At 55.4% G+C, this 13,545-nt stretch overlaps 1 protein-coding gene across 1 annotated transcript in view; it reads right to left on the bottom strand.

Annotated features, from left to right (window-relative positions):
• Positions 1-13,545, bottom strand: part of LOC117644767 (metabotropic glutamate receptor 2-like) — a 112,894-nt gene that overhangs the window by 78,416 nt on the left and 20,933 nt on the right. Inside the window, exon 3 of the mRNA XM_034384383.1 lies at positions 2,497-2,628. Within this exon, the coding sequence (XP_034240274.1) occupies positions 2,497-2,628 (132 nt within the window). The remainder of the gene's footprint in view (positions 1-2,496; positions 2,629-13,545) is intronic.

Genomic DNA, 13,545 nt, shown 5'->3' with positions numbered 1-13,545 from the left:
ACGTGTGACCCCACCAATGGATTGCTCTCCGAACGAGGAATCCATTGGTGGGGTCACACGCTCGGTTCGAGTCCCATTTAGCGACTGCGGAGCTCAAAACGCGTCCGGGATTTGGTCCGCCTCCGCCGGTCGTCGGGCCCACTGTGCAGTGTGCCCCTGAGTGCCCCCGGGGCAGCGCGTACCACGCCGAGCCCTGCGCAGCACCCACCTGGGCACCGCCACCAGAGATAAACCATATCGGGTGTACCCCCCCACTCCTGTCGACCGGCGACCCGCCAGCGACCCGCCAGCGACCCGCCAACCCCGGACAGGCCGCAGTTTACGGGGCGCCCGACAAAATTACGGCTGTTTTTCGCGCGGAAACACCCAGAACCGATTCGCGGGGCGGCCACTAGTTCGCCAAACAAGTACACACTCACACACACACACTCACACACACACACACACGTATACACACACACAAAAGGGCCATCCGATGCGACGAGGCCGTCAAATAAATATTGCGCGGGAAAAGTGGTGGGCCATTCGGCCGTTGGGCGGCCCGTTGGGCTAATGGGGCGTGGCTGCAGCCAAAGGCGGGATTATGCAGCAGCGGCAGCAGCAGCCGTCGTCGTCTCGATGCCCCTGCAGTTTGCATAATTTTACGGCTGACGGACTTGGCTGAGCGGCGCTGTCAAACAGCACTGCGCACCGGACAGGTGCGTGCGTCTGTGTGTGTGCGCGTCTGTGTGTGTGTGTGTGTGTCTGTATGTGTGTGTGTGTGAGTGCCCGGCGGGGTCGGCAGGGGAGCACACGGAAAGTAGGTCGTGTACAGGAGCGAGAGCGAGGAAGTCAAGCTGGCTGGCGGCGCATCCATGCCACCGGAGCCACGGTTAAATTAGTTATTCTCTGGAATTGCGCAGTGGGTCAGCAGACCGGTGAAGGCGGCGAAAAATTCTGGACGCGTTTTGAGCTCCAGAGTCGCTAAATGGGACTCGAACCGAACGTGTGACCCCACCGGTGGATTGCTCTCCGAACGAGGAATCCACTGGGTCGTGTCACACGCTCGGTTCGAGTCCTGTTTAGCGACGCTGGAGCTCAAAACGCGGCTGGAGTTTTGGCCGCCGGCGCCGGTCTTCTGGCCCACTGCGAATCACTGACTAAATTTCAGTTTTAAGGCCAATGGGTAACGCGGTAGCATCCCCCACCCTTTTCTTAACACACAAGCACAAGCGCACGTTCTGAAAAAGAAAAAAAAAAAAAAAGATTGGCCGTGACGCTAAGACAGCCCCGAGTATCGGAAATCGACGGGACTGCTCGCGCAGACACACCTGTCGATGCCTGCGCCTGACGCGCCGTGAGGCGCACGGCCCCAGGCGCAGGGCCCAAGGCCAGTGCGGAAACAGTTAAGCCCGAAACAGAGCCGGCGAGGAGCAGCACGGTGAGTTATGGCACCAGCCGCCAGACGCACGTCCATCCCGACATCTCAAGGGGCGAAGCGCGACGCGCGATCGGGAGAATCATGGACTACATCATTGCGAGAAATGGGATCATCTGGGCGGAAAAAAAAGGGAGATGCGGGGTGAACTTAAGCAAACCACATGGTCTATCATGGGAGGAGGCCACTTGCTTTGGGGTCGTCTGGCCCACTGTGAGGGGGTTGCCCTCCCTTCCAGTGCGGGCAGTCAATCCACATTGGAATTTTGTAAAGCTCATAGAGGCGCCTGTCGTGCCGTTAACTTGCAGGACAGGGCCCGCATCGGGAGCAGGGCGGGGCGGGGCGGGGCGGGGCGGGGCGGGGCGGGGCGGGGCGGGGCGGGGTGGGCGAGGCGTGACGCGAGACGAGAATGAGGTCTGGCAGTCCAGCGATGTGTGTGTCGATATGTGTGTGTGCGTCTGCGCCCCACTGCTAGGCCCCGTGCAGGCTGTGCTGGCAGTGTGCTGGCAGCGTGCTGCCAGGCCCGCCACCCACTCGCCGGCAGACGCACGGCTGCCACGACTCCGGGATGAAAACCGGATCGCTTCCTTAGCCCGTGTCTGTTTACAGTGGAGAGACATGCGTGGGCCGGATGGGCCGCCTCCACCAGGTAATTTCTTTCGTCCGCCTGTCCCCGAAAGCGAGAAGGAGACGCCGGTCGGGAAAGAAACTCCTCTCGGCTCGGCAAAGCCCCCATGACGCGGGGCAGCCCACCCCCGGGGCGTTTACAGTGGGCCAGAAGACCGGTGGACGCGGCCAAAATACCGCACCCGTTTCGAGCTCCAGAGTCGCTAAATGGAACTCGAACCGGACGTGTGACCCCACCAATGGATTCCTCATTCAGAGAGCAACCCATTGGTGGGGTCACACGGTTCGAGTCCGTTTTAGCGACTCTGCAGCTCAAAACGCGTCTAGAGTTTTGGCCGCCTCCGCCGGTCTTCTGGCCCACTGTGCGGGCTCTTAACACCCTCCGTCTGCCGGCGTGGCCCCGCCAAGCCTCGCAGAGCATCGCCCAGCTTTGCCACCACGCTGTGCCTCACCTTGAAGAGGCGCAGGATGTTGGCCACCATGATGGACACGACGCTGAAGGAGGCGCCGATGACGCCGGATACTGGCTTGTGCGGGTTGAACTGCGGCGACTCTCCGCGGGCGCACTTGTACTCGGACAGGTCCTGCGAACAACCAAAACAACGAGGCTCATTTCACCTTCATCAAGCAGGCAGTCCGTGGCGGCTGGGCTAAACGGATTGTCAAAACTCCATCTAAAGTGCAATGGCCCGAGAGGCGTCAGGGAAGTAAGAATTAGATCGTGGGGAAACCGCAGGAATAACCATTGGCCACACGAAATTTTTAACGTACAGCGCAACCCTTTTACTCTCGACATATTAGTCTGTTTAAATCGGTTTCATTTTCTTTTTCGTATTTCAACATACAGTAAACCTAATACGTCACCCTCCAAAAAGGCGGTCCGCTATACCCGTCCGGATATGAGTCCCTGAAAGGGTCCATGTCAACGCCCATGTCACTGTGCATTTCAGATCAGCAATTTGAAGCCAACAGTTCACGTTTGCATATGAAATCCCAATCCGGTCGGGGCCCCCGCGCCCCCACCCCCACGAGGGCATCGCGGGGAACGATTCGTCACTCGCTCGGCCGGGCCTTCGTCGTGGTGTAGAGGACAGCAGACTGTGTACACCGCTTTGTCGAGTGCCTGTAAACAGGGTCCGCGCCCCCGCTGGCCCCAGTGGCCCCCGCGCACAGTGGGCCAGAAGACCGGCGGAGGCGGTCAAAATCCCGGACGCGTTTTGAGCTCCAGAGTCTCTAAACAGGACTCGAACCGAACGTGTGACCCCACCAATGGATTGCTCTCCGAACGAGGAATCCATTGGTGGGGTCACACGGTCAATTCGAGTCCTATTCAACGACTCTGGAGCTCAAAACGCGTCCAGAGATTTGACCGCCTCCACCGCGGTCTTCTGGCCCACTGCGCCGCCCCACTGTTTTTTCTCACTAAGATACAGCGACTTTTTGCAGTGGAGCTATCAGCGTGCTGCCACAATGTTGTTGATCCCTCTCCAGCGGCCGCTGCCGCCGAGGCTGCCGCGCTTCCGACGGACCGATCAGTGGCGCCGTCCGTTTGGCGAGGCGCGGTGATCCCTCGGCAAACAACGCGCTCTGTAAATACACGAGTACACTGTTAAAAAAAATTTCTGAATTTTCAGACTAATTTGAGTGAAGTACTTTTACATAAACTCGTTATTAATTTTCAGACTCGTCTTGGTCTGAAAATGAAGTCTTAAAATTCAGACATGGCCAAGTCTTAAAATTCCCACTGCTTTGTAGCTGAAAATTCATACTTTTTGTCTAAAATTTTAGAACATACTGTGTGAATTCATCCTGCAGCAATCGTGCGGAAAGGGCAGCCTATTGTGGTGGTCTAGACGCTGGTTAGGGCGGACCTACTGGACGGATAACGATATTTCTCCTGTGAGAGACAGCAAACTTCAAAGCGCGCCGGGATTCCGCGCACGATGGACACCATCGCTACTCAAAAAATATCAGACGGGATGGTCCGCAGTAAGACTGCGGCACTCGTCGTACGAGGGTGAGATCACAGGTGAGGCGCCTCAACATCACGGAGGATCATGCGGGCACCCAACCTAATGACCGAACGCAGACGCCAGCGAGAGCCAAGATTGAAATGTGGTTTTATCGACTTCAGAGTAATATTTTGTTTCAAACTTATTGCTAAAGGCTAGAGCTGATAATTACTAAAGCAACAGATGATGCTGTTTGCAAAATTTATTTACTTTAATGAAATTAATCGGAAATACAAAGTGGCGATCTGCCGCGGCGCTCCAGGCGCCACCTAGCGGCAGGTCCCTGAAACGTAACTCCAGGCGGCTGCAAGCAAGTGGACCAAACCATTTGAGAAGTGATTGGTCCACAGTTTGCATTCAACAAGCTCCCTCAACATAACAACTGCCAATATCATAATGCTTTGATGCGCGACGTTTGATTTTGTATATCTGGTTTTGTATTAGTCAGCCTAATCTTAATTTTATGACTTCCCTCATTATGAAATTTCAGACTGGGTACAAATATTCAGACCAAGCACGGTCTCAGACTGCCCTGTCTGACATCTCAGACAAAAGTTATGAAATTTCATAAAAAGGTCTTAATTGGTGTTTCATAACGTCAAGTCTGAAAAAAGTTGTCTGAATTTTCAGAATTTTTTTAACAGTGTAGTTGTCGTGCATTATTGGCAGGCTGCTCGGCGAGCGGCGAGCGCGGCAAGCGCGGCAAGCGCAGCGACTGCCGTCTGTCTCTCTCACGGCCGCGCGGCACGCCGCGTGAGTGCGATAAGGACAGAAAACGACTCCCAGTGTGCTGACCCTGGCAGCATAATGGAGCCAAGAACGGCCCGGCGAAGCGGAAGCGGGAAAACAAATTCGCAGCGAGACGGATGGTTTAAACGCGGCCGTCACGTCGGCCGAGCAAAGGCAGCGCTGGCGCGGGCGGAAACGATGCAGCCTTGCCAAGCGGCCAAAGACGCGTTTTGAGCTCCAGAGTCGCTAAAAGGGACTCGAACCGAACGTGTGGCCCCATCAATGGATTCCTCCAGTCCGATTCCGCCCTAGTTTGGGAGCAGTATTGTCTCTGAGTTGATCAAAACGGTCGCAAGTGCCTTTGAAAAATCGTTTTTTGGGCCGACTTCAAGCAGCCACTGCCTCTGATCCGAGACGAGCCTTCGTACTCCCTCAAAAGGGCAATTGGTCTTCGGGCCTTCCTTTAGCATGCCTTTGCTACGGAGTGCGATTAACCGCCTTAGGGTGGGAGCAGTATTGCAGCAAATTTGATCAAACCTTTGAGAGCACCCCCTTAAGTGAGAACCGCTTGCTTTGAGTCTTGTTAAGAGGCACTGGAGCTGAAAGCGCGTCTACAGTTTTGGCCGCCTCCACCGGTCTTCTGACCCACTGCCGCGGCCGGGCAGGCTTTCCCAAGACAAACTAATGCTGCCGCGCTGGCCCTGTTTACGAGACACACCTACACCGCCAGGGGTGCGCGCTCGGCCGGCTGAATCATGGGAAATCACAAACATGGCTCTGGCTCGCCACCTAGCGGCTCTCGCGGTCCTATAGCGGCCAGCCCGGACCAGCCCGCGCAAGTTTACAAGGTTTGCTCTACGCCCATATTTACTCGCGTCTCTTTTTTATGGGAGTCGGTCGGACGGTGCGTGTGTGTGTTGCTCCAATGGCAATCAGGTTGCGTGCTACAGCCATCTGAAAACATCTGCCCCCCCCCCCTCCTCCCCACCTCATTTCAGCCGCCACCCTCCTTACTTATTCCCTTGTCCTTTTTCTTTCTGGCCTCCTTTCATCTTTTTTTTTCTCCTTTTTTCCTTCTCTCTCTCTCTCGAGCCGCTAATTTGCCACACGTCACGCGCCCGGAAGGGTCAGCTTGACATCCAGTTGACCTCGTTCTGCGCCCAAAACTTTTTTTCTCTCTCTCTCTCTTTCTATCCAAACGACATCTTTGGCGGTCCGGGGCGCAGCAGCGAGTCGGCCAAACAACGACACTCGAAATTCTTTTCACTCGGGCGGCGGGGCGGCGCGACACAGCAGCAAGCCTTGTTTTCTTTCCTCTCCTGCCAATAAAAATTCATATTTGTCTTCCCGGGCGTGGCGAGCCGCGCGCCGCCGGCCAAGTCGACCGAGTCGGCGACCGGGTCGGCCTGCCGACGGCCAGCCGAAGGAGAACTGCGGCCCACTTTCGGTCCCCAGTCAAACTTTGCGATGGAGTGGCCGCGCAAGTGCCAAGGCACTGCGAGGCACCCAGAACCGTTCGCCGGCTCCAATTGGTCCTCTCTCTCTTTTTTTTAAGGTGTCGCTCCCTGCATTGTGGATGAAGTTGCCCGCATTACACTCAGAGATCATCTGCACCGAATGGCCCCATCTGGAACTCGCGCCGCCTTTGACATCGTAGCCACGCCGTGCCGCGCCACCCTGCAGCCCCTCGGGGGGCGTACATTAGTTTCGTGCTTCCGACTGGAGGAGGGGGGGGGGAGAGCACCACGACAACAACATTTTCGTGCTGGATGTTGGGGCGTTACAAATGACCTGCGTAGATTTTTTCAGTTGCAAAAAGGAACTTCTTTTTTGTTATGTTTTGACGTTGAACTCTTTCAAATTGTCCGCAAAAAAAATAAAAAAGCCACAAAAATCTTAAAACCAACAAAAGTTTTAAAAAAATAGCGAAAATTTAAAAACAGCAACAATTTAAAAACAACAAAATTTTAAAACCAATAAAAATTTTAAAACCGACAAAAATTTAAAAACCAACAAAAATTTGAAAACCAACAAAAATTTTAAAGCCAACAAAAATTTGAAAACCAACAAAGATTTTAAAACCAACAAAGATTTAAAAACAATAATGTAAAGACAAAAAAGACAAGAAAAAAAGACACTTTCTTTAAATCATGATCTCTTTTCTTGAATTCGAAAGAAGCCACAGGCGTCGGAAAACGTCCCCGGATGGAATCCGGATGGAATCCGGCATCCGCGAATTCAGGCGGCGCCGGACGGATCCCTTCCCCCGATCGCCGGGAAACATGTGGAAACATGGCAACACGGCCGGCGGCGGAATTGTGGCGATGCAATATGTGACGCGGCCGACGCGACAGGCGATGCAGGGATACGTCTAAATTCATCCGGCGAAGCGATACGCCCGATATATCTCCCCCTCCGCGGCTGGCGGAGGGGGAGGCGCGAAAAAATAAAAATAAAAAAAGAAACGGCATGTGCCGCTGATGTGGTTCGAACCCGGTCCCTTTTATTCCACGCGTGCCGCTCGGCAAGCTGCCGCTCCGCACGACGCGGCACGACGCTGAGAAGGAAAAAAAGGGACTACAAACACCAGGTATAATGCGCACATAAAAGAAATTGTCGCGGAGGAGCAAAGAATAAGCATAATGCAAAGTCCAGGGGGAAAAAAGCACGTCCCAGGTGGCGGCCCGCTCGGCAGGCCGGAAAGACGGGTACACTGCAAAGAGAGGGGGAAGACGGGTGGAGGCGGCCGAAACTCTAGACGCGCTCTGAGCTCCAGGTCGCTAAATGGGACTCTAACCGGACGTGTGACCCCACCAATGGATTCCTCGTTCGGAGAGCAATCCATTGGTGGGGTCACACGTTCGGTTCAAGTCCCAGTTAGCGAGCTCCAGAGTCGACTCTGGAGCTCAGAACGCGTCTAGAGTTTTGGCCGCCTCCACCGGTCTTCTGGTCCTCTGTGAAGGCTAAACTGGCGCCGGGGAGTTCCTTTTTGCCCCGTGATGCACCGCCGCGTACGTGACGCCGCACCGGCCGCACCGGGTCTTCTTTCTTCCCGCCCCCTCGGGATATTAGTCGCACAACTAACCGACCGCTGGAGTGGCCGCTTTTTCCTCGCCTTCTTGCCGAGCGGAGGCATGAGTACAGATGCCCGCGGAACGTGCCGAGGACGGTGACGAGGCCCGTCCGCCCAGTCGTCAGCAGTGGCGCACAGAGGCGGCCGAAACTCTAGACGCGTTTTGAGCTGCAGAGTCGCTAAATGGGACTCGAACCGACCGTGTGACCCCACCAATGGATCGCTCACCGAACGAGGAATCCACCGGTGGCGTCACACGTTCGGTTCAAGACCCATTTAGCGACTCTGGAGCTCAAAACGCGTCCAGGATTTTGCACGAGGAGAGGCCACTGCTGAACTGACCCCGCTTGAGCCGAAACGCGTTTTCTTTGAGGGTGGCTCTGCCGGCTCCGCCCCACCGCCCTTCATACACACGTGTACACGCGCCAATCTGCCCGAGGGAGCGAATGCAAATATTTCCCCCTCTCGCGTTGGGCGCCCAAACAGAAGACCACACGGGTTTATTAAGACCCCACGCCTCGCCGGCCAGCCTGGGATAGCGCGGTGGGCGGGACAGCCGGTGTACTGGGCAAGGGCTAGTTCCTCGGAATGGCACACATGATTGTACCAATGAATTGCTCTTCCAAGAAGGAATCGGTCGGTAGCCTGCACCACTTGATCCAGGTCCCAGCTGCGCAACTCACACTGGAGTTCATTCTGTGAGCTCTCTGGCGCGCAGTGGGCCAAGACAGGCGGTCGAAATCGCTGACGCGTTTTGAGCTCCAGAGTCGTTAAATGGGCCTTGAACTGAACGTTTGACCCCACCAATGGATTGCTCTGCGGTGCGGACGAGGAATCCATTGGTGGGGTCACACGTTCGGTTCGAGTCCCATTTAGCGACGCTGGAGCTCAAAACGCGTCCAGAGTCTCGGCCGCCTCCACCGGCCTGCTCGCGCACTTACGCCCCGCCGGAAATTCATCTCGGGCCCACACTCGTAAACGCCATCCGCCTTCATTTCGCCTCAATCCCAGCCCGCCACTTCTTGAATCATTCCAGAGAATTAGAAGCCAGGCTGGTCGTAAACCCACACTGGCAATAACGCCCCCCCCCCTTTTTCCCCTCCCCGTTTCAATTCCCCACGGGCTTGCGCCACTCCGTGTGTCCCTGAGCCAAACAAAACAAGAAACCAGTTTGAAATTTGTTTACCAGTGAATATGAATACGGTACGGCACTGCCAAGGTGGGGTCCCGGGAGCAAGCCAGCAGAAAGTTTTGCAGGGAAGTTTGCGAAATAGAAATGCGCACACGGAGTAGAGTACCACTCCGCTGTCCATTCTCACACTGGAAGTCGCCGACTCCGTTGCTTACGAGGCCGATAACTCGCGCGCGTGTTCGAGACTCGGTTCGAGACTCGGTTCAAGATCTCGGGTTGGGGTGCGAGCCAGCACTGCCAGCACTATGCCAGCACTGCTCGGCCGGGTGAAGGCCCTTTCAATATCAACTATCCATCAACCTATCATGCATGCGAGACTTGCCTCTCCGCGGAGTTTGGGGCAAGTTTTGGCCCTGGCGAGTTTTCCCTCTAGGTCATTGACTGCTAGCGTATTTACAGAGAAAACAAACCACGGCATTTGATGACGAATCGGGCCGTTCGGAACCACGGTGTGCCACCGCAACCTCGAGACACTCATCGCGAACCTTTCAGAAAGGGTTAAAGATAGTTCTTTTAAAGGCACACTATGGGCCTTATGAATTGATTTTTTTTTTGACAAAACAGGAAAAATGCTTCAAGTTTTTTTTTTATTTAATAATAATTTCTGGTGTCGATAGGTTTTAAATTTATGAACCAGGGAGTTTTTTTGGGGCGGAGTTCCTGCACAAGGTCAAGTAAACCGAGTTTGTGGGCGGGGAGGGAGGAGTGAGAGAGGGCAGAGGCAGAACACACGTTGTGGTGTGAGATAAGACTGAGGTAAAAGTGCCGACAATTGAGTGTGTGACAGTCTGGCACACGGCGAGATAGTGCACCACTGTGCGGCCCTGTGATTTATATATCCCGTCCCTAGCCTAGCAGCCGTCCAACCCTGCGGGAGAGAGAGAGAGAGAGAGAGAGAAGGAGAGAGATAGAGAGAGAGAGAGAGAGAAGGAGAGAGATAGAGAGAGAGAGAGAGAGAGAGAGAGAGAGGAGAGAGAGAGAGACGTCCAAGCCCTGGAAGGTAGGCATCCACCCTCGTACCCGAGCCCGGCGGGGGGGGGAGAACGGAGCCGAGAGAGCAGAGACCGCCAGAGGAACTGTTTATGACAGAACTCTAAAACACCTTTTCAGCGCTCCACTGTAGTTAAATACGACTCGAGTCAGCTTCGTAGCAACAAACACGAAAAACGCACAATGGTATCGTTGCGATTTTTTAAAACACAAAATCACCCGTCCAATCCCGTAACTTGACTTAGAGGCTTGATCTTTCGCTTGGCGATACACTGTGAATCGATTCATCGAACGGCACATGGCGTCCAGGAAGCATTCGATTATTTTCCCAGCAACCCCAAAGGGACCGAAGAGGACGACGAGGCCAAAGGGGGCGAGGCAGAAAAAAAAGCGCTGCCAGCTCTCTGCTCAAGTTTGCGTTTACCCAATTATTGTTTTACCATTATTAAAGATGGCTTTTAATGAAATTCTCGACGCCGCCCCCGCCGCGCCCCGGACCCTGGACCCGCCCAACAGCGTCACAGTGCTTGACAGCGGCACGGCCAGCACGGCAACACCCCCGGGCGCACAGTGGGCCAGAAGACCGGTGGAGGAGGACAAAATCCCGGACGCGTTTAGAGCTCCAGAGTCGCTAAATGGGACTCGAACCGGACGTGTGACCCCACCAATGGACTCCTCGTTCGGAGAGCAATCCATTGGTGGGGTCACACGCTCGGTTCGAGTCCTGCTTAGCGACTCTGGAGCTCAAAACGCGTCTGGTTTTGGCCGACGGCGCCGGTCTTCTGGCCCACTGTGGGGCGGCCCTGGCTGCCCTGCCGCAGTGGAGACTCCCCTGCTCTTATTTTGCAGGGGCGTTCATTAACGAATTCAGCACCACTGCTCGGACACTTCCCACTCTGCCATGTGTTGCACAGCCTGCTGCCGGGGCCCGCCCCGCCCCGCCCTGCCGGCTGCGACCTGGACTCATTTCCATACCACCAGCAGCAAAATCCGACACTTTAGACCTCCCAGAAAAAGAAAACCCAAGCAGCTGGCCTGGGACGTTAGACAGGCCACCTAACCTGATTTTTCCTTCCATCACCTTTAAATTTGACCGACCTTGGACGGAGAACAAAGGAAGAAAAACGGGAGGGGGGGGGGGGTGCGTGAAAATTCCCAAGCAACAAATTTAAAAACCTGAATAATTTTATTTACTGATCGCAGCAAAACGTGGTAATCGGCGCAGAATCCAAGTCTTTTCGGCGCGAATCGTCCCCCCGCGCCACTGGTAATTCAATGGGGGAACGCTGCAGGCGAAAGGGCGCCGCGACGCTTGCCACGCTTGCGACGCTTGCGAAGCTGAAAGGGCGCGGGTTCAAACACATAAACAGTGGGACAAATGAGGACGAGGACTGCCGCACTGCAGGCTTGCCGGCTTGCCACACCGCCGCCTCTCTCTCTCTCTCTCTCTCTCTCTCTCTCTCTCTCTCTCTCTCTCTCTCCTCTCTCTCTCTCTCTCTCTCTCTCTCTCTCTCTCTCTCTCTCTCCCTCTCTCTCTCTCTCTCCCTCTCTCCCACACACCAGACCACGCACAAACAAGGTCCCGCATACGCACGACGCTGCCGACCGCACGCCCGAAGTGACGGAGCGCGGGGCGGCGGTGCAATCGACTGCAATCGAGACAATCGAAACCATCGCTCTGTCTCTCTCGCACCTGTGCGGAACGCCACACGGGTGCGAGAGAGAGAGAGAGAGATAAAGGGCTGTTCGCGGCCGGAAACGTGGGGCATGATTCAAGCTGCACGGGGCCAATGCGCAAGGGAAGGTGGGGCCCCGTTATAGGGGAGAGGGAGAGAGAGAGAGAGAGAGAGAGAGAGAGAGAGAGGGGGAGAGAGAGGAGAGAGAGAGAGAGAGAGAGAGAGAGAGAGAGAGAGAAGGACAGAGGGAGGAGGTCGTCTTCCCCACTGGCCAATTACTTGACAGGTTAAAAGGGGTGGTGGTCCGAGTTTGCCTCCGTCGGCCCAGTGCAAATCAGGGTCCAGCGGAGGGGAACTGAAAAAGAAGGGGATAAAGCCCACCGCTATCTCTCTCTCACTCACTGCCTGCCGCTTTTTTCCTCTTGCGCACACACACACACACACACTTGTGCATACATCCCGGAGCTTTGCCGTCCATATTTTCCACAAATTTCTTTTTCTTTTTCTTTTTTTTAACCTAGTTCAAAGAGACCGTCTTACCCCAGACTGCTGACCGCGGCCGCCTCGAGCCCCGGGCAATCAAACCGATCCTCACTAACATGCCGCGCCTCGTTTGACCTAATTATTTTTTCGGACCCGTTTCGTTCGTGCCGTCTCTCTTTATGGCATTGATGGCCAACTGCAAGAGTCGTTTTCGTCGCTCTGTCTCTCTCGCACTCGGGGCGTCCCGTCTAGGTGCGAGAGAGACAGAGCGACGAAAACGACTCTCTTGGCCGATCGACTGCGCTGGGCGGCGCTAGGTGGCGCTAGGTGGCGCCAGCCAATACTGTTGTTGCAAAGTTGTTGCTCCCCAACTTGGGCACGCCGCTTGTTTTCGCTTCTTTTGCCGCCCTTTTCGGGCCGCGCGTCCCCAAGTCGGGACAAAATAGCGCACGCCTCCGTCATGCCTATACCGCCGCACAGTGTGCCAGAGGACCGCTGAAGGCGGTCAAAACCCCGGACGCGTTTCCAGCTCCAGAGTCGCTGAATGGGACTCGAACCGGACGTGTGACCTCACCGATGGATTGCTCTCCGAACGAGGAATCCACCGGTGGGGTCACACGTTCGGTTCGAGTCCCGTTTAGCGACTCTGGAGCTCAAAACGCGTCCGGGATTTTGGCCGCCTCCACCGGTCCTCTGGCACACTGTTCACTAGGCGTGTCCCCGAAACGCATATCAAAAATGTCCCGGCAGAAAAAACGCGTTTTTTTGGAAAGGGAGGAAAAGGGTGTAGTGGAAGGACTATCATTGGGGTTGGAGTTATCTCGATTGGCGACGGGCGGCGCTTAGAGTGGGTCAATCAAACAGAGCCGCAGCGATGAGTCAAAGGGTGTGTGTGTGAGTGTGCGAAGGGTGTTCAGAGGGGAGGATGGTGTCAGCCCAAAGCCTGTGCCTCACTTGTCGGCTGCACTGTTAACACAGACACTGGCTCCATGAACGGTTCAATTTTCTTTTTCAGGCAGTAGTCGAACTGGTTGGACTGCCACGCCACAGGCCTTGACTTCCTCCCTCTCTCCTGGCAGTGGTCTGACTCTGCTCTATCTCTGTCGCACCCACGGGTCGTCCCGCAGGGGAGCGAGAGAGACAGAGTGATCCTTCGGGCGGCTGGCCTGCGCTTCGTGACTCGCGGCTACACTGGCCACACGCATCGCGGTCCTTTTTCCGGAACACGCACGCAGCGCCACGCAGCGCCACGCACCCCATTGGCACGCCACTGACAAAAAAAAGAGCAAAGGCAACACTTCAGGCACCTCGGTGCTACTCTCGCATAAAGCCACCACGAATCGACC

Source organism: Thrips palmi, unplaced genomic scaffold, assembly GCF_012932325.1.
Source record: "Thrips palmi isolate BJ-2018 unplaced genomic scaffold, TpBJ-2018v1 HiC_scaffold_18, whole genome shotgun sequence".
Lineage (NCBI taxonomy): Eukaryota > Metazoa > Arthropoda > Insecta > Thysanoptera > Thripidae > Thrips > Thrips palmi.
This window is presented reverse-complemented; position numbering and strand designations above follow the sequence as displayed.